The 21352-nt window shown below is 39.6% G+C and overlaps 2 protein-coding genes across 2 annotated transcripts; one reads left to right on the top strand and one right to left on the bottom strand.

Moving 5' to 3' along the window:
- Positions 1-1490: 1490 nt before the first annotated feature.
- metap1 (methionyl aminopeptidase 1) lies at positions 1491-12316 on the bottom strand. Its single transcript, XM_067243458.1, has 11 exons — positions 12140-12316; positions 10224-10275; positions 9841-9950; positions 8213-8273; positions 4751-4842; positions 4438-4521; positions 4142-4280; positions 3454-3585; positions 3138-3281; positions 2774-2839; positions 1491-2672 (listed from the first exon to the last, which is right to left on the bottom strand). The coding sequence occupies exons 1-11, from the start codon at positions 12251-12253 to the stop codon at positions 2506-2508; spliced, it is 1161 nt and encodes a 386-aa protein (XP_067099559.1). The 5' UTR covers positions 12254-12316; the 3' UTR covers positions 1491-2505.
- A 208-nt stretch (positions 12317-12524) lies between these two features.
- Positions 12525-17228, top strand: eif4eb (eukaryotic translation initiation factor 4eb). The gene is made up of 7 exons (XM_067243459.1): positions 12525-12669; positions 13500-13603; positions 14359-14454; positions 15071-15134; positions 15260-15373; positions 15459-15598; positions 15984-17228. The coding sequence occupies exons 1-7, from the start codon at positions 12652-12654 to the stop codon at positions 16096-16098; spliced, it is 651 nt and encodes a 216-aa protein (XP_067099560.1). The 5' UTR covers positions 12525-12651; the 3' UTR covers positions 16099-17228.
- Positions 17229-21352: the final 4124 nt, after the last annotated feature.

Genomic DNA, 21352 nt, shown 5'->3' with positions numbered 1-21352 from the left:
TCCCTCACACAAACACACACACATAGAATACCCAAGGGAATGGGATTGAAGGAGACCAATAAAGCACATTTAATTGTGGCCTAGAATGAGGGTAAAGGCATACATTGTAATAATACAGCACACCAGTTAATATACTGTAAGAACATGAACAGAGAATGGGATGTGTAAGCATAGCCATGTTCAACAATGTATAAACCATGTTTATCTCACATTAAAACAAGCACAAAGCAGATGTATACCTGTCGTTTGTTAGTATTCCTTCCAACTTAATTTGCCTCTTTACATCAGTATTGATGATATTCTTCACATGATGCATGAATAAGGACAATATCCCTCCAATAAGTATTATGATTACAGGCTTGTTGTGCCGTCTAAAAGTTGGTCCCCTGGCCTTCAGAGCTGAGATGTAAATGAGACCTAGTCTGTTGTTGTGTTGTCATTTCTTGTCAGAGGTCTGGATTTTCTCTCCCGATCTGCAGATTGCTAATACTTTATAAAATCCAGAACTCAACTGAACATTCTTAGTGAAGAAACGGACAGAACATTTTCTTCATGAGTCTTCTTCAATACAGACACTGACACTCACATAACCCAGTAGAAAACCCAACTTCTACATTAATTCTAGTGTAATTGTAGGCCTACTGAAACTTCAGGGGTCAAATGTACGAACATAAAAATGGGCACCATGTAATTTCTGTTCTGTTTATCCAAGCATCAAATGATTCTTACTGTAGGCTACATTGAGCGGACTAGTATGAGTAACCAGAGTAAGTTTCATGCATGTGGCTTATTTTGCCAGAAAGAAAACATGTGGATTTGGGCTACTAATGGGGAAGGCAGCCAATCTCCCACCAGTGGCTTAACAATGGCCCAATGTGCCGCAATTCACTATTTTGCCTCCCGTTGAAAGTTGCACCGTTTCTTTCTTATATCCACAACAGTGCGCACTGCGATACCCACAGCATTTACAGCTGACAATATATTTCTCCATTGGAACTGCTTGGCCTTATTTGTTACCCCACTGCTAATGCCACCAAACAAACTTCGACTCTATTTTGGTCATTTAGGCCTTCATTTCACATTCAGTGAAGTTTCTATTTTTATTTTTTCATTGCCTTTGCCATTTCACATCAGTAATCATTAATTGTTCAGAATGGATTGATTGAGAAGTTAATGGGAGGAGTTGTCGGGGTGTGCCACATGCTGGATACGTGCGGCAGCCCTTCAGCGTAGGCGTACACGTAGCCTACTTAGCGTGAAGTATATTTCGAACTTACACTGAATCTACACTTTGATACATTTGACCCCTGGAGTGCATTGGACTGCATTCAAGTACAATTATTTCTCCAATTGTTTTCTAAACCCTAATGTTAACTGACATGGACGTCTGCATTCTGAACAATCACTGAAAATAAATGTCTCTCTCCAAGAATTTACACCAATTGGACATTGATGTCAACAACTCCAGCACAAACTGATCCACACAGAAATACAGAACAGCTGTTTATTACTCCTTTGTAGAAGAGAACAAGACATAGAAGATAAACAGTGAAACGAGCATTGCTCACACCAGTAAACCAACAGCATATTACGTTGGGGTTGACAACACACTTGCCTAGAGCTCTCCAGGCAATCTTAATTAAGGCTTGATGAGCTACACCAGGACTACTTGATTCTCAAAATCACTGCCCTCTTACGTGTCTCTTCTCTTTTCAATGACTCTGGACAGGGCCAACTGGTGAGTGGGTTCTGGACATTTATTACTTCACAACCAAGGAGAGATTAAAAACTCAGCATTGCTGCAGACGTCCTGAGACCTAGTCCCTTCTGTACATCTGAAATAATTTATAAAGATGTTTTCAGCAAGCTCAATAAACACTTATCCTACGACCCAATCCTCCCATTTCAAATCTCTAGGGGGGTTACAGGGGCTATGTTATTTATTTATTTTCTACACAGGACCATAAATAGAAAGAGCCTGCATCACACACACGCGCACACACAACATAACGGGAGCTCAACAGGTCCTCCACTTGGCCGCATCTGGTCCAATAGGTGGCTGGGTACCATGTTGTAGGGCTCACAGGCAAACCAGTAAAGGTGGCACTATTCAGAACTTCAAACTTTTAGCTTGACCCTGTTCCCTTCACATTCCTCCAGTCAACACATTGACAGAAACCAAGCTTGTAAACCAGCCTGTGATGCATCATCTTATAAATATACTTTCATCTTTTTTTTTTTTTTCTCATGTCCTTGAGGATACAGTTCTATTTTAACAGCTTTGATAAAACAATGCACATGGTTGAGATGTATTCAAGTACTCCCTGTTAATTTCGAGAACAACATTACATTTGTAGAACAGTGAAAGCCTTATATGGGTTGGCTTTCGGGCTATCGTGCCTCAGGTTAGAAGTGTGTTGCTTTTTGTGTACAAATGTGTGCATCTGTGACACGGGGAGAGAAGAGAGCATCGTGCGAGCCTGCGGTTTTGTCCGATCCATCACACTACAGTTGGTTCATGAAGTGGGCTCGTCCGTTGTCATCGAGCCGGCGGGTAAGGATGTCACAGCCCGTCTCCGTCACCAGCAGAGTGTGCTCAAACTGGGCAGAGCGTTTCCCATCCCGTGTCACTGCTGTCCAGCCATCAGGCCATGTTTCATCCTGCCAACCACCTGCATTAAACACATGTGGGGTTATTTAAGGTAACACAAACACACAGTCCTCACCCCCCCCCCCCCCCCATGTCCAGATAGATGCTCCCAGTCACACACACCTTCACAGATCATGGGTTCGATAGTGAATACATGGCCAGGTTTCATCACTCCGACCGCCTTGTTTTCTAAAGAGAAGAAGAAAGTTTTATATATATATATATTTTTTTTTTACATTTTAAATAAACCCACACTAATTACATTTCTGTTTCACCAACTGCAGCCTTAGGCAACCATAATATACATTTCAGTGAATATTTTGCATACTCATTGGTGTATTACACAAACCCGGTCTCCAAAGTCAATGCTAAATAAGACAAAGTCCACATCCTTACTGTCCCAGGGTACCATTTTCCTCAATTTTGTCATTATAAATGCCCAATTCTGAAACAACCAAGACTACACTGACACAAACTGTTTACTCACTGGCATAGTGTGGCACATTGGGTGCAGTGTGGAACAGTTTGTGGATGCCATGGCCGCAGTAGCTCCTCACAACAGAGAAGCCGTGGGCTTGGGCATGTTTCTGGATGATGTTGCCAAGCTCTCTGTAGCGGATGCCAGGTTTCACTGAAGATGGACACAAAAAAGGAATTGTCCAATCACCGTTATTTTGATAGCCTATAATATGTGACAAATAAACCAACTACTTACTGTAAACACCTGTCAGAAACATTAATTTAACATTAATATTTACAGCTGGGGGGGGGGGGTTGAATACCATGAAAATGCAACATCTTACCAGAATCTATAGATTGCATAAGGCATTCATATGTGGTCTGGACCAATTTTTTTGCTGCTTCATCTACATCTCCAACAAAGAAGGTCTCATTAAGGTCTCCGTGGTATCCATTATGGTAGACTGTGATGTCCACTGCAACCGAAAGATACTAAAGATTAATGGCCTGCTCAAATGTATCCCTTTAGATTTACCCTTTCTTGTCAAACAATAAGGTTAAGCTTGGAAAATGTAACTATGATCAATCTACCTACAAATGTATTTAGGACATTTAAGTACATGCACCCACTTTATATAATGTCTAAAATTACTAAACTAACAGTGATTGAGTATTTGAAAGTTGTCTTTCAAATGGTTCATGATTAGTAAAGACAAGGCAAGATCAGAAACATTTACAAAAACAACCCAAGAGTAACATCTAATACATTGCACATTAATTCAATTCTAGTCAAGTCTTGCTGTGAGAAAGTCTTTCATAAACAATCAGAACATTTAAATCTAGACAGATATTCACAAGGTCTAAAATTGGCCACTCATAGATTCTATTGCCAAATCATAATATAACCATTTGTCATGTCAAACACAAAGCCTTGTCCCATCTCATAAGCCTATATGATGATTTGACAGGAGATTAGTCAGCACCTTTGCCTACCAAGAGGCTTTCATTATTAGCATTGTCGTTGTAGCATACCATTGAGGATATCGCCATCCTGGAGAACTCGTCTGTCTGGGATACCGTGACAGATGACCTCATTGACAGATGTGCAGCAGGACTTAGGAAAGTTGTAGTAGTTAAGAGGGGAAGGGTAGCAGTTCCTCGCTGTGCAAGCCTGGATACAAGGTGGAATTGGGAAGCTTACACACATGAAACATTCTTAAATGCAGTCTGAGGATTGAATGAGGGGTGATTAGGAGGAGCGGGATTAAATTGTGTTAGGGAGATGGGGGAACGAGAAATGACAGGGCAAAAAGAAAATTGAATCGTACCAGGTGCACAGTGTGGTCTATCTCCTCAGTGGTTATCCCAGGTTTTACCATGAGGGCAGCAATATCAAGCACTTCTCGTGCCAGCTGAAAAAAAAGTAATTCTAGTTAATACCTCCACATATTTCACAGAGCTCTGTATCTTAATGTTGAAATTTAAATTGTAACAAAAATATCCTGTGAAAGGTCAGATTTATCACAAATTGGCAGTTGCCTATTTATGACAAAATTGACCTTAAGTGGCATATATAACTGTTGTATCTTTATGAGAAGTGCTGGAATGAAAGAACCTTGCACCTTGCAGAATAAAAAGTACCTTGCACACAACTACCATGCCTTCAATGTCTTCAGGGGACAGAATCTTTATCTGGGATGTCCCTTTCAAGGACTGTTCTGCTTCAGACATCCCTGTGGGGAAAGAAATCTGGGTTGTAGACTCCTCATTCTACCAGTTAAGTACTGACAGCCTTGGAACTCAGATTAGTTCCCATCATTCAGTCAGTCCACCTTAAATGTAATATTTGATTATTTCCACAATATTTAACCACAAAACAAAGGCTGTTTACAACTTGCTAACGAAATACACTACTAATAATATTTAATATTGGGTTCACTAACTCGAAGCTTCGAAAGCTGCAAGAAAGAAGACTTTATTTTGTCATCTATTACTGATTTAGCACCAAATTTCCACCCAGTTTGTTTCCAACAAGCATCCTGTTTTCTCAAATACAACCTAGAAAAGAGAAAACCAAAAAAGGAACATGTGAACTAAATCTATATTTATAGTAGCAATGACTATAGGAATCTCAAATAACACTCATACTAGCTCAAACACAACTGGTAATACATCTAACTGATCACAAAATAATCCACAAAACAGTGTGCATATAGACCATAGCATATGGACTTGTGTAGACAATGTAATTAAAACATGGACGCAAGTTGTCAACCACTTGGCAAAGACCACACGATTACCTCACATGACTACAGTAAAAAAAACAGACCACATCTCTACCGCAGTAGCAGATGATGAAAGGAAAAATATGGCATGCAAAAATACACATATGGTGGCCATGCTTCTGTGTCCTGTCACTGGGGTTCACCGATGGAGACATACAAAGAAAGGAAAACAAGTACAGTTAAACCAGCAAGAGGAGCGACCTGTGCATATTTATGCACTGGGCGTGGCATGAGGGAGGAACTTGGGTTTGTGGGCAAACATACCTGCCATAAGACCCACCTCTGCTGCTGTAGTGATGAGTAAGAAGAAGCTTCAGACTTGAACCATCAACCTTACATTTTTGACCTTACACACACACTAAGAACACACGTCCATTTAAACCTACATCCTTTTGAAGAAACATATAAAGCCAGAAAAAATAAACATTTTTAAGAAGAGTCAAGCTGATAAACGGAAGCGCAAAGTACACTTCAAACAAGTCAGTCTGTCTTGTTACTCGGATACGGACCCCTAGAATCCCCCAACATGGGAGTCACTGGACCACCATTTAAAAATCACTGTACGAAGCAGCAGGGCAAAAACTAGGATTAGCTGATACTAACTTATATTTGTATATGTCTGAATCATTTGTCAACTATATGTTTTTATTAGCGTCAGGTTGGCGAGAAAAGAAGAGCACCAGTTACTGTTGTCTCACGGTGTTCGTGTTCCGTTTTCGACTTTAGTCGCGGTGTTTCTTACGCTAGCCTACCTAAAACACTCTAGCCAATAAAAACTACTTTGCGGTCAAATGTGTAATAAATACTCGTACAAGAAAATGGACAATCATTGGATTGATTGTGTCAGTAATATTAACGTGGTGAAGAGTAGTGAAGCTCCACCTGTGGTCAATCTAACTATAAGAATAACTAACTCATTACTACAGGCTAGAGCCTACAGGCTACTAGGCTACCTACTACTGGGCTCACACTTGACTCTGGATGGCATGCAGGACTCGTTCTTGTGTACTATCACCAATGTGACAATGCAATCAATACCTCTGTTTGTTTTCTAAAGCCGCATTTCCACCGCAAGTTCCAGTAACCTTTAGTTCCCAGAACCCTTTTTCAAGGAACTAGAACTAGGAACAAGGAACTAGGTTCCTGCAGCCTATTGTTAGCAGTTTTTCCATAGTAGGAACTTCCCCCAGATGATAGGCAAGATATACAGCAATTAGTTCCAACCAAGTAATTTCATTGGACAAGAGCTGGAGTGCTGATATTTGGCGCACTGTCAGTAAGTGTATCACTCAGCATTCATTTAACTACATATTGTTTATCTATACAAAGTAGCTAGCACTGGTCACTTTTGTGTAGGAAAAGGTTTGTATCCAGTGGAGTTGCGGAACTATTTTGTCTTGGTGGCACCAAATAAATGATTAAATATATTTAATAATCAGAAATAACTCCCTCGTGTGATATTTCTTAAACATTTCACGTTGAGAAAACTATTCAGCTGGCTTAACATGCCAGAGATTAGTAGTAGATTACAGTAGTCAACCTTTATCGAATGTTGCCAATTCCATTTGCCAATGCATTGTTGAAATGATAGAGGATGCACTTTTTTCCATATTTTTGAGAATCAAGTACAAATCTAAGAGTGAGAAAGATTAGGCTACATTAAGACAGGGTGATTTGTATAAGCCAGAAGGAAAACCTTCTCTCCCTCAGCCAATCATGTGATTTGAGACACAGGTTTGTGTGCTGCTGCGAGTACTTGACCAATCAGAATTTGTTTGCGTTGCAAGCCCCACCCCAAAGTTCCAGTATTTTAGGCTACTCCTGAAGCAGGAATTTCATTTCCAGCTTTTTGGTTCCTGGAACTAAATTTGGTTTCTAGTTCCTGCATTGGCGTATAACGGTTACAGTTACTGTGGTGAAAACGTGCCTTCATATTGAATACTTACAACTGATAGAAACATAAATCCTTAATTGATATAAGTGATGAAATATTGATCACTGCAAGATACTAAACCTATGTTCTCGTCTGATTTTCAGGCAGGCCAAAAGCAGGCTGACAAGTTCAGTTAATTCACTTGCTGTGTCAATTCTGTCCACAATTGGGTCCCCTGCCTAACTTTTGCCATCCAGTCAAGTGTGAATCTATGATGTAGCACTAAGCTCTACTGCTTACTTACACTCGGACTCTGCAGCTTCAGTAGAGAATGGACAAAATATCACAAGGGTATTCTGTAAAGGTTTGAATTCAAATCATAGCTTTTCTAGCTGCCATCCTGAAAAAACAAAAGCGACAGAAAGCTAACACCGCAATGGTAGATTCATAGTTGATGACAATGGAACAGACGTGACTATATTGTTTGGGTCTCCACCGGGAGAATGTGCTGAAAAAACTATGGAAAAACAATGTAACCATGGCTCCCTTGCAGGTTATCTGCACCTTGTGCATACTCAGCACAGAGGATACGTAAAGACTGATCAGCTAGATGACAGGTGCAATGAGCAATTTTTGTTGCTGATGATCCGACAAAGAAATGACAATCTGCTAAATGTTCAAATCCACCACCTTGCTGTGTAAACAGATGAACTGTGTCGTTGGGTGGCACAGTAAACAATGTCTTCATACATACTGAACTTAGGTCTCCACTGAGACTAACCCATGGATTTTTGTTGAGTAACAAAGTCACCCTTTACAAGGATATATTAATAATTTACGGGGAATTTTACCTACACTGTACAGGCCAGAAAGGTAAAAGTTTAGCCTTCATAATAGTTATTTTCTACAATTCTGAATAAATGTGGGTTTAAGCGACATGGTTACCTAGTGGATGATCAGCATAGTCCGGTCTTTGAATATCACCAGGCACAGGCCTCATGGGAGTCTACATGGAAAATAAATAAAAATTAAGTTGGATTAAAATAAGCATACAGCAGGTTCTAATGAGAACCAATTACACATCAGATTATTTGATTGGACACAATGCATTGTTGTCCTAACACCCAGAAATGTATTCAATCCAAAGGAACCTTTTGATTTATGACTAACAAAAACAAAACTACATTTTAATAAGAACTAAACTTTTCATAGTCATGAAACTATTTATCTGCAACATTTGATCATCCACATGCCCTGAGCTGTTGAAACTCATATTTTTTGTTTGTCTTACGACAGGGACCTCACCATTACTGTTGTTATTTGTCCCTATGCATTTTCTAATCCTACTTTCTTCTTTCTCTTACCCTCCCACACTTCTTTCGTGGTGTGGGGGGTTGAGCTGTCAACATCTGCCAGGTTGCCGGTCTGCCAATGTTGGACCTAGTCACCAATCTTATGATGGACCACACAGACTTCTCTTCCTGTCCATCTACCTGGCTGTCCTGTGATGTTGTGCTGGTTCTAACTTCCCAGCCCTGTGGCTACCACTGCCTAAACTGACATGTGCCAACTCAGAGCACCGATTTGGAACTCAGGATATCTGTGTTTGAACATCCATTTGCACATTTAAAAATAAATATCTAATCTTGATGCATGACTATATTCAGCTATGGTCTGCACCTCTCTGTGTCGCCAACTGTCTCTGTAGGAGGGGATTCCTCAATTATGTGCTCTGCCCAAGGTTTCTTACATTTTTGTCAATGAGTTTTCCTGGGAGTTTTTCTTTGTCTTCCTTGAGTGTTTACATTGGTTTAGGTGTGGTTGTCTATTGGGGTATCTTAAGCCCTTTGTGACACTGCTTGTAAAAAGGGATATACAAATACATTTGATTTGATGACATGTGGGTCTCAAGTGGTACAAATGCATAATTTTAAACAAAGGCCTGATGTGTTAATGCTGCAATAGCTTATTGCATTATAAAATCAATTCAAATATGAGAAACAGCACCTGGATTCTTGTCTGAACTTCCACATTTTCCTACAGTTTGAGTTTGATTGACAGTGGTTTTCCAAAATAAGCCAAGGAGCAAGGCCCAACTCGCTGAAGGCAATTGACTGAGACTGGATTACTGGAACATAATTGGCTGGAAAGTAGCGGGAACTCCCCAGATAAATATTTGAAATTGTCTGTGTTGGTAAACAACTCTGTGGGCCTCATTATCTTACACAACATGTATAAAAAGGGACAACAAGAAATCTTTATTAACTGTACCTAAATGATGGTTTATGAAGAGCCTCAAGGAAATTAAAATGATCACAACTCTTAACTCTACCGATGCACAAACAAAGTGTAGCCCAGTAGACCATCATAGTTACAGTGTTGTCACAGGTGTAATAGCTGTGTAGTAGAATAATCCTTGTTTGTGCTCGTATGCCTAATTTAATCAAATTGCATAAACGATGTATCCAGCTAGCTACGGTTAATAAGTAGTGACCAAACCATAATTCCAACAAGAAAAAACATAAGTGTCAAGACAGACCAAACTTCAGAGTCCATAATGCAGTATCCCTTACCAGTGGGTAGTGAGGGCGTAGTTTGCCTGTGTAGCGGTAGCCAGGCCAAGGGTCTGTGTTTATGTCTTTGTCCATGCAATTCTTCCCCTCATCCTGGGTCTGATCCTCTTCTACAAAAAAATAATAATAAAATGTTTTAAAACATGTATTGTGACATTAGTGACGGTGGTGACTAAGCCCCTCACACCCACCATTTACTCTTATCACAAAACCCCAAAGGCTGCTCAAGACAAAAAAAAAGTGTGACTACTAAAGTGTCGCTACACATTAACGCTTACATTAGCCATTTTGGATGGTCATCACAAATTGGTTCCTAGGTTCTGTTATACATCAAAGTGCAACCGAGATTAAGGTTAGGGGAATAAAACTGAAAGGGTACATACTTGCTTTCTTGTGTAGAAGTTTATGAGTAACCCAGCTCCCTTTGAAGCACTCCTGAATGAGTAGGAAAACAAAGATGAGAAACCAATGAGACTAGATGATAAAGTTTGGCCAGCAATGGTTAGTGTTGTTTTTTTGCTTGGGCTCTTTAATAATAGGCCTAACCCTACTATTTGTAGGCCCATCGCTGCAAAATCAGTGCCACCACTGTTCCAGAATTTTTTTTAGATTTCATGATACATGACTTAGTGATCAATTATGATCACTGCTCATTAATATTTTATAACCTTAATTCAAACAAGATAGATTGAGTGGGGAGCTGTTTTCTCGCTTGCAGTGATCATTATCTGGTTTCCCTTCAAACAAATGAAGGGATAGTACCCCAATATTAACCTTCTTAAGACGTTCAAAAAGGCTGTGTTAATGCAAACGCTAAATTTCAGGTTTTGGCACATTTGGCTTTCCATAGTGATTTGCAATCACGCAGTGACCGCCAATGTCGGTTTCGGGTAGGTTGCCAGAAAAAATGTGACGTTTTAACTGAAGACCTGCATTAAAGGCAGGGTATCTAATGTGTTTGAGAAGCACTTTTTGTCATATTTGCCTAAATAAACATCGCATCTTGATAGCAACCGATACATATAAAGGTTTGACGGTAATATTAAATCAATCCAACATCTGTGGGCGTCGCAAGACTGTAATAAACACAACAAATCATTAGGCCATACCCTGACTAATGATTCGAGGGGCAACCTGTCTGTCTACCTACCTACCTGCGCGCACTCGGCCACTGCACTCAATGCGTTTTGTGGGGGAGAGGCTATGAAAGGAGGGGGTGCTAAAATAACTACGGAAAAATGTTGTCCCTACATTTTTCATGAAAATGCTACCCGTCAGATGTCTCATTAAAGCTGGGTTAGGCAAGTTTTGCGTAGCTATTTTAGCACCCCCTCCTTTCATAGCCACTGGTGACGAAATGCAATTAACCGGGGTTGCTGTTTAGCTCATTTTAATTGAGACTTAAATAATGCTTGCACAAATGGAAAATTAGGCTCATTGTGTATATTGCATTGTATTTTTCACATTAGCATTAATATTTTAATATGGTCCACTAAAGATCAAGATGCGTTCATTTTGCAATCGTTTTATAAATCTAATCTGAATCGAATCGTGAGATAGCAATTCCTACCCCTACCCCACCCACACCAGACAGCAGTTTTACGTGGAGGGCTAAGGCTGAAACTGGGGTGTTTAGTTACACTTTAAAGTTGCAGACCTAGCGGCACTAGTTACATATAATAACACTGAACAGCATTTGACGGCCGATCAATCGCCAGTTTAAACCCTTCTCGTGGCAACTTTGGATCAAAGCGTCTGCTAAATTATCTCATTATTATGATTATTGCTGTCCCACGTTCGTTGCCTTGAATAGGAAGTCTGATGTTCTATCCATCCATCCATGTGGTTAGGCTTGTCGGCTAGCAAGCACTAGCACAAGCAGTAGGGCATTGTATTGTATAAATACACACCACGGAGTGTAGCTTAGCAAAGTCAGGTGAACAAGACTAGCAAACCAATACATTAAAGAAATCTGATTTCATCTGCAATATTTTACCCTAGCTTGGTAGCAGCAATTAGTCTAGCTAAATTAGCCATTTGGCAGTATGGCTTGCTTGCTAGCTAACTTAACGCTGCAATTGTTTGCTAGCTTTTAGAAGACTGGCTTTAAAAATGCACCGAACATCATTTATCAGCTATTGCAAAAATTGTTAATTCCAATCGATTTTGTATTAGCAAATACTGCATTTTTTTGTGGTTATCTCCAGCGTTGTATGTTCAGCCCTCGTGACGAAACGACTTGGGCCCCGCGATATATTACAAAGCTGAAGACAATTGTTAAATGACCAATTTATGCTACCTGTGAGCAGAAGTAAGAGCCTTGAATCCCGAGCTTGATACAGGTTGGACATTGAAGTTTGGCCTCCTTACAACAGCCTTCCGTTTCGCATTCACGAGTCTCTATAGCCGCCATGCCTTCAGTCAAGGGGAGGGGTGGAGACGAGGAGTATGGACTCCGTTCCGAAGCCACAGTCAACGAGAGCCTGGCTAGTAGGAGAGACATGGATTGAGCATGCGTCCAGTTCTCGAACGTTACTGATCTGATGAACAATGAAATGTAAAATATATTTTGCGTTATAACTGCCAATTTGCAATCTAAATTAATTAGATTGTTGATTGGCACACAGTGGCGAATTATTTTATTAGAAATATCCATGAATGTGCTGTTTGCAGTACTGTATCCTTACTGTTGCTTAACTTGTTAGCTAACTTCATACTACAGTATCATAAACTTTTTACGTACGGAAAAAGAAGCGTCACGTTCTAGGTCAGTCCAATGAACTTCAGCGTTCCACTCGCCAGAAACATAAGATGGCGACCGCGGAACCGGTGAGTACCTTTTATTTAACAAATAGTATTCACAAAATGAATCATAATCCGTTAATTTATAGTAAATGATCTTATTATAGCATGTTGATATTGTTGGTCTAAGGACTTGCTATGGGGGGCATGTCAATTTGAACATTGTTTGGTCTGTTTCGGCCTAGAAAGTGCAAGTTCCTCTGCCACGACCTAGCTAGCTAGTGCTAGCTCTAGCTATAATATAGTACACTACTGTTTGAAACCCACGAGAACGCAAATTAGCTAGACTACAGTAGTAGCTACATGCTACATTGAGCTAAATCAGGTTAGCACTAAGTGTAACAGCTGTTTGATTGGTTGATCGGATATTTGCACTATAACTTAAGGTTTTTGGTGGACTAAGTAAATTAATATACAACAATAATATTATCAACCACGGCACTAGCCCGTGCTATTGGTATAGTTACTTCGTGATTTTGACCTAGCAACATTTTAGTAAGTTTTTTTTACGTGGCTCCTTTTGGCTAGCAGTAGCCCTAGCCACGCTGTTGCATGTGCTGACGCTATGAACTCTAAAGCTGACGTTAGGTACTGTCTATAGGCATATTTGCCTGTTTAATGAAATGTATTACTTCGTGTCACACCAGGAATGTTAGCAGCTACTAGCCATTAAGTTTAACCAGACAAGATTATTCATTGAGTCCAATCAGGGACACTATAAAGAGATTCACAGGTTGCCTTTTTGCGTGGTCCTTTTTAATTCCTAATTTTTGCTCCCATGAGTCTTTCCAAACGATACCACATTGAACACATAAAGATACCTCGATCTTATCCCTTGTCGTTGTTTCTTAAACTAGGATATCAATTCAAATCCACCTCAACCTTCTGAAGATGGACCTGAGGAGACTGGGCAGGAGGTTGTGAGCCCTGAGAGCTATATAAAACACCCTCTCCAAAACAGGTTGGACAGTTTGAGCTTTTGCAAATTGTAATACATTTTTGTCATTACAGACTATTTAAATATACAATAGTGCTCTACTTGCAAATGAATAATTTTCTTATCCTACACCCAAAAATATTTGGTGGCTACATTTTCAATATTATATATCGGTAATGAGAAACTAAAGTGCCGCACCAATTTGTCCCAAAAAATTGTGTCAAGTCTTTTTTCATGTCATACAAGCTGACAATATTTGCTGCTGTTATCCTCCAACACTGATTTTTGCTACAATGTTTTTACCCTGATTTCCAGGCACAGACAAAAAAAAAAAATATTACTATATGTGTGCTGGCTAAAACAATGTAACGCAAATCCACATTACAATTAGTAATAAAAAAATATATGGCTTGGCTGAATATTGTCCATGTTTAATTTCTAGATAACTGCACAGCTTGCATGGTTTCAGGAGTCGTTTGCTAGCACCTCCTAGCACACGGACAGGACACGTACAGCAAGGGGATTGTGATTGTGATCTGCCCATTCTTTGGGAATCAGTGCTCTAGTCAGCAAATGCCGCCCTAAAATTCTGATCTAATACTACATGGGGAAAGTAAAAACATTTATTTGCAAATAGTGCTGATGAAAACCATACCATACTGATATCCGTTGAGGCATATACGATGCTGATAAAACTTGTTAACCATGTGATTTAATTAGCCTATCTGGTGTTTACTTACTGCTAATTCAATTGCTGTCTTGTTTCCCCCTCCCAACAGATGGTCTCTCTGGTTCTTTAAGAATGACAAGAGCAAAACGTGGCAAGCCAACCTCCGCCTCATCTCCAAGTTTGACACAGTTGAGGATTTCTGGGCGTAAGAATTCTTTTTTTGTTGTTGTACATTTAAAATGTTTGATCTTATTGATTTAGCAGACCCTTTCTCCAAAGAAATGTACAAAATATTGTTGAAAATGTTGTTGAATTTCTACCCTGCACATTCCTCAATCACATGCACACTACTTACTACAGGGCTATTTTTTTATGTTTCAATTTGTGTTTTTATATATTACAGTTTGTATAAATTACCACAAATTTCCAATGAATTGATGATTAGACAGGCTCTGCCCCTGCACTCAATGCTGTAACTTGAAGTACTGTATTTTAGGCTACAACCAGGCTAGGCAGAGGTATTCTAAACAACTGAGCTAGAGTCACAAGAATGGCTCTCTCACTCTCGTGGATTAACTAGACTAGTCTCCCAGCAGTTCTTTAGTCAGTCAGCGCGTTCATGTGTTTTGTGGGAGTGGCTTTGAAGGGAGGGGGTGGGATTTTGTGGTTTGAATAGTTTGGAATAGAAGCTCAAATAGCTTTGCAAACTTGCCTACTCCAGCTTTAATTTCCCATGGAAAGTTTCTGTAAAGTTTACACCCCTTTGCAACCTTATTTGCATTTGCATTACTTGCATTCACAAAATGTTCTTGTAATTTCAGCCTCTATAATCATATTCAGTTGTCAAGCAACCTGCTGTCTGGTTGTGACTACTCATTGTTTAAGGTAGGTTTGGGACATTTGGACAAAGCCAATTAGCTGAATAATTCAATGTTCTGATTGTCTGATCAATGAAGAGTTACATTGGAAAGAAATTCCTTGCAACTTTAATCTTTCCCCTGCTTTATCAGGATGGCATTGAGCCCATGTGGGAGGATGAGAGGAACAAGCGTGGAGGGCGCTGGCTGATCACACTGAACAAGCAACAGAGGAGACAGGAATTGGACCGCTTCTGGCTGGAAACGGTTAGAAAGGTTTTCAAAGCTTTTGTATATTGTTTATGGCATTCAATAGCTATAATGTGAAATTGGTGTCATTCTTCCTGCCCAGCTACTCTGCCTTGTAGGAGAGGCATTTGATGATTACAGTGATGAGGTCTGTGGAGCAGTGGTCAACATCCGTACAAAAGGAGACAAACTTGCCATCTGGACGGCAGACTATGAGAACAGAGACGCTATCACACATATAGGGTATGTCTATCACACATATAGGGTATGTCTTCCAATGCGATGTTGTTACATTTCTGAAGTCAGGAAATCCCAAATTCAGAAACCTCTGTGTTTTGTGTGGCTAACGAAAGCATGAAGCCATCAATGCTATTTTGCCATTTAGACACAAAACACTTGGCCTATGCAGAAAAGCCAGTATTTTCAGCAAACTCCAGGAGCTCAGGGCACCAAGAAATATATATATTTTTGGGTTGTGACTGACCAAGGACAAATGTGGGTTCTAAGGTTAGACCAGTTGAGAACCATTGATTTTAAATATGTAAGTCAATCCTAATAACTTGTTGATATCAGCTTTCTCATGCATTTTTCTTTTCTTTAAAATTACATGATATCTGTGAAACTTCAGGAGAGTGTATAAGGAGCGCTTGGGAATCCCAATGAAGATGACCATTGGCTATCAATCTCATGCTGACACAGCCACAAAGAGTGGCTCCACCACCAAGAACAAGTTTGTGGTTTGAAAAATCTATTGTGCCTATAGTTTATTTTTTTGAAAAAAGTCTCCTTTTTGTTGTGGGGGCTTGTTTACTTCACTGCAAGAACTGCGAGATACAATCTAGAGAAGAAGAAAAATATATATCTTAAGACTATAAACCAAAGCTTCATCTGAAATGGACCTGTACTGAAATCCAGGATAAACACTTGTGTGCAGATTCACAATTTCTCTGGAACAATTTCTCAACTTGCCAATGCCCTTAATTCATATGTCGTACAGGTGAACATGCAACCGTAAAAATTTAAACAAAGAGACGTAAGAGAAGAGTATGTATTAAGAGATGTTAATGTTCAACGTGCTCTTATATTGGAAAAGTAGTTGTTGTGATTTATTTAATGGCAGGGAATTTATCTGAAATGTAATGCAAAAACATTTCTGTGTGCCCTTTATACAGCATTATTATTATTGCTGTAATCTTTAATAATGTTAAACCATTTTAATTTATTTTACAAATTTTCCTGTTTTAGTCTTTGTTCAATGCTATATATAGCCTTAAACAATTAGAAAATGCAGTCAAGCTAATCAACTTTTTTTCATAGAATGTTAAAATGATTATAACTTTGGTTATAATATATAACCAAAGTTATATATTATATTGTGGGATACTTTGCAATTGGAAATGTGTACATTCCTTGAAGGAAATAGGATATTTGACTTACAGTGACACTGTATTCCAATGCATCCATTTATTAGTGATTGGATTTGATCTCATTTGATTGTTTGCTTACAATGGAATAATTTTATTAAGAGTATTTTAATAAAGTGTTTTGTGACTTTAGCTCTTTTTAATCTAAGAATAAATACGTATTTTTGATTCCCAGTCAGATTGTGTGCATAGTTGCTGTTTCTAATATCTTAGTTATAGACCTAAATTGTATGAGGTGTTTTTAAATTCATGATGACCTATTATGAAACAGAGTAACCCTTTTAAAGGGAGCAAATTCTGCCACAAGGTATTTCGATTTACGCTAACCTAGGTTTTATGCACAATAGCTTCTGGACGTGCCAGTCTGTAACGGAGACTACAAGGCTGATGGACACTGCTAAATGGAAATAAGCCTGTGGTGAAAAAAATATATAAAGTGTCTCATGTTGGGTGGTTGTTACTATTTATCTAAGATTTTGTCATGTCTTGTCTGTCACCCGTTTCATAAGTTTACCTCTTAGCATTATGTTAATATCATTTGAAATACTTTAAGTTTGGTGCTTTATGCACTTCAATATTACTGCTGTAGTGTTTCTTTCCAGGAAATTGAAAACCTAAGTTTAATAATCTGTGAAAGAAAATTGCAGATTTGTCATTGATGAAGCCGTCCCGTCAGATTTATATAACAAGTTACATTTTCCATAATTTCCACTAGAGGGTGATGTTATTTCATTTTTGTGCAAACAGCCTGTATTAAATATATATCTAAATTAAAGCTTCAATAAGTAAATTGAAATTCCTCCAGCTCGATTTAAGTGGTTTCACAAATTTTGCTCGCGCGCCGGAGTTTTGTTCGCGCAGTGTATTTCTGCTCACTGAACTGATTTCTGCTCAAGTGAGTCTAGATTACTTTTGACAATTTGGGGATGGTTTTGACAACTTGGGGCGGAAACCTATGGAGGCACTGCGCTCTTATAATTGGTAGCACCAGAGAATGTCTGATTGAACCCTGAGGGACATCCTTGTAGCTTGATTGATAGCTTTCTTTACAAGAAGCAGGGAGTGATACGAGGCTACTCCAGACAGTGGATGGAAAAATGTCGGCGACATCTGAAGACTTACATGTGGGCCTAAGTGATATTGAGAGATGATGGGGGCCTCGTCTAACAATCCAATAATTGTAACGGAATCTGTCTCAAGGTACAAATGTCCCTGTGGGTGTGGTCGCGTTGAAAGCGACCAATCATAGAGGGCCAGTGCCACCATAGATTTCCGCCCCAAATTGTCAAAAGTAATTTAAACTCGCGCGAGCAGAATTTCACTGCGCGAGCAGCGTAAACTATTAGCGCTTGTCAGGCGCTCGCTCGCAGCTGTCTGCACAACTCTCGTTTGTTGAATTTGTGCGCGAGAGAGTAGGCTACTTACATTAAGCAAGTGAAAAGTTAATAACTGCGTGTGAAGTAATCTACGCGCTCTCGATTTATGACATAAATCTGACGCCATAGCCCTATAATTTGTCAACATGCATTTGGTCCAATGCTACCTGAATCAGTAGTTTATAAGATTTTTCATTGTAGATTTAATGAATTTGGACTCATCTGTCTACAGGAAATGGACCCAGAAGTATTTAGGCTTTTTGTATGTTTTAGCAACTTGCTAACGTTACATGATAGAATAATGTACATAAAAGACTGGAGATCATTTTCTCGATAAACTGGTTGAATGAATGATCTTTTTATTGGAGCGACTTGAAACTCTCCACATTTGAGTTTTATTACAGGATTTAGGAAAATCACTCCCTCCAAATCAAATGACTTCTATGTCTGACAACATTTTTGAAATAGACAGTTTAGCATTTCTTTGTAGAATAATGTAAGATTTCGTAAAATGTTCCATTGGAAATCAATTAGAAATTTTAATTGGATATCAACATATTTTTAAGACCTGTACAGTAGATGTTTCATTTCCCCAGGGTCTTTGAAAGCTTTAATTCATTCTCACTAGTATAAGGATCAATGGTAGGATTTGTTTTCCAAGTAAAATAAATAATGTAGGGGTTTATAACAATCTGTTCAAAGTGGTTGTGGGCGAGTTATCCAAGGTGTGATGAATTAAACATAAAGCCTAGGTGTGGAATTTCAAATACGCGTCACAGGAAAATGTAATGGAAATCTAGACTTTTGGGTAGTGGATTGTATATAAATGTATTTACTAAAGTCTGTTTGATGTATATACATTAATATGATATGAATGTATTAATATATTAAACTGTAGAGTGATCATTTAGTTCGTTGTGTGATCTCACAGTACATACGCACCAGCGTTGCTCTGCTCTTTCTATTTTGGTCTTCTTCCTCAGTCTTCTGTGTCAGCCGCCTCGTGAGAAGGCAGCAAGCAGACTGTCAGCCCAAATAAGGATAGCTATGTTCTAGGCTTGCAAGATACTAATAAAATCCACTGAGACACCAACCCCACAGGTAAATGTTAATGTAGCTGATCCAATACTGTTGCTTTAACACTTCTCTGTGGCACTCTCATTCTGGTATCTGCGCAAGCTTCCAGGTGTCCCAAAAGATAGAAGGGAGCATGTCAGAGGAAAATACACACATGAAAGACAAAAATAGGACTGAGGGCAAAAGGTGTACAATTATAAAGGGGCCTGCTGAACATATGTGTCATAAAGGAAGTTGTCAAATAAAGTGAGGGGAGAAGAGAAAGAGCCAGGGTGGGAGGGACCTAAAAAACCTCCTTGTGGATTTTGTTTTACCCATTCAGAGCTGCGAGGTTAGACTAAGCCTGATCAGCTCACAGGTGATGAGCAAGAGGAAAGTAAGGAGGGGGGAGGATCTGAAGAAAGAGAGGAGGGAGCTGAACTGAACCTCCACTGCGTCTCAACCAAGGAGCTCACACCAGTAAAGAAACCCTCTCTTTTTTTCATTTGTGCTCTTTCTGCTTCCTCATCTCCGCTTATCCTCCTCTCGGTCGCTGCCCTAAATCCTGTCTCACCCCGGGGTTCGACGGTGTCTTGTTGAACGAGCAGAGACAGGACAGTGCGACCCTTGCGATGAGATGTGCAGTAATCAAAGAGAGGGAGATAAAAGGATATTGTTTCCATGAAGGGCAGAGTGGATGGATGACACAAAGAGGATTGAGCGGGCACTCGGAGGCTGTGTATGAGCGTCAAAGTGTGTGTGTACAGCTGTGCGCGCATGTGTAAGTGCCAGCTCGGCAGGGTGCCCTGTCAGTGAGATAAATCAGAGTATGGATTTGGGAATTGGCAGCAACACTTAAAAGGTAAGAACCATTTATGCTGTAGTTGTCACTGAGTGTACGGAGGCAAGATTATATTGTTAAAAAATGTTCTTGTTTCGGAGGAGGGGAAGGAAAACCAGCTGTACAATTGTTGTTAATCTGTTACTGACAGACTGTGAACCGAAAATAACATTTAAAAGGCACATCAATTTAATCAGTCAGTTGTCGTCTCTGGCGTATAAGTACTTTGTGGGTGGGTGATTTCATCATCATCGTCATCGTCTCTTGTGGGGTGGGGGTGGGTGGGTGATAGGGGGTGCTGAATAGGCGTTGTCTTGTTCTGTGAGTGATGTATTAGATTATGGGCCAGTGCCAGTCACCCCTGTTACATTTAACGAGGGTCAATACTTTGCGTAAACTGTAGGCAGCAAGGGAGACTGAATGAGAGTGTGAATGTTGTGAAATTCAGGTAATGCATAAAAAGGAGTTGTGTGTGAATAAAATGTTTTTTAAATGTTGGAATATAATAATATTTGAATAAAGATGGGATGATTTATGACCTTATGAATGTAAGTACATTGACTCACTTAACAAATGGTATAGTTTCTGAAGAAAAACAATCATTTGTGTTGTGATCCATTGGGTTATTGATGATTATCTGGACAAAGAGGCAATAAACGTATTGATAAGAGTTTCAGACATTAAATAGATTTAAAAGCAGGTACATCACACATCAAAAGATGTGAGCCAAGTACATTTTCTGCTCGTTCTTTTGTGTGGACAAGGTCTCCTGTGTACCTACTGTAAATATAGTATGAGGTGAGATTCTGAATGGCCATAGCTCTTCATGCAGAGGAAAACTTGTGAAAACCTCACACAGTTCTCTCTTGACCTTAAACATGAGATATCAAACTGAATTATAAATGAGCTATGCTCCTGAAGAGGTCTCCAGCCATGGCTTGCCAACTTTATATGTCTGCTATCGACAAGCTAATGGAGAAGAGAGAATGAATAACCAGTAAAAAGCGTTACCACGGCAGCCGTGCAGGCATGACTGTGTAGTGCGTGTGTATGTGTGTGTAAGGTGTTTCCAAGGCAACCTGTCAGGGGTGTGTTTTCTCCCTTGAGACAGTGAGGAGCAGAGAGGAGAAAACTGTCTCTCCTTAGGGGGGAAGGGAATCTGAGAAGTAAACGAGGGGGGGGGGGGGTCATATTGTTTTGTGCCTCTCTTTTGACATATATTGTTATCTCTTCCTCTCATGCACCTGTCTTTTTGCCCGTCCATCTCTATCCATCCATTAAAAAAAGAAACAATTCACAA

Source organism: Osmerus mordax, chromosome 9, assembly GCF_038355195.1.
Source record: "Osmerus mordax isolate fOsmMor3 chromosome 9, fOsmMor3.pri, whole genome shotgun sequence".
NCBI lineage: Eukaryota > Metazoa > Chordata > Actinopteri > Osmeriformes > Osmeridae > Osmerus > Osmerus mordax.
Note: the sequence above shows the minus strand (reverse complement) of the source record. Positions and strands in the feature narration are given on the sequence as shown.

Bases quoted from the DNA above. Each gene is read 5' to 3' on its own strand.
- metap1 (XM_067243458.1), bottom strand. From the start codon at position 12,253: ATGGCGGCTATAGAGACTCGTGAATGCGAAACGGAAGGCTGTTGTAAG. The intron at 4,281-4,437 runs GTACGATTCAAT...CCTTGTATCCAG, and splicing joins TAGACCACACTGTGCACCTG to GCTTGCACAGCGAGGAACTG. The intron at 3,586-4,141 runs GTATGCTACAAC...TTTCGGTTGCAG, and splicing joins GGATGGCGATATCCTCAATG to TGGACATCACAGTCTACCAT.
- eif4eb (XM_067243459.1), top strand. The intron at 14,455-15,070 runs GTAAGAATTCTT...TTGTAATTTCAG, and splicing joins ACAGTTGAGGATTTCTGGGC to CCTCTATAATCATATTCAGT. The intron at 15,599-15,983 runs GTATGTCTATCA...GTGAAACTTCAG, and splicing joins GACGCTATCACACATATAGG to GAGAGTGTATAAGGAGCGCT.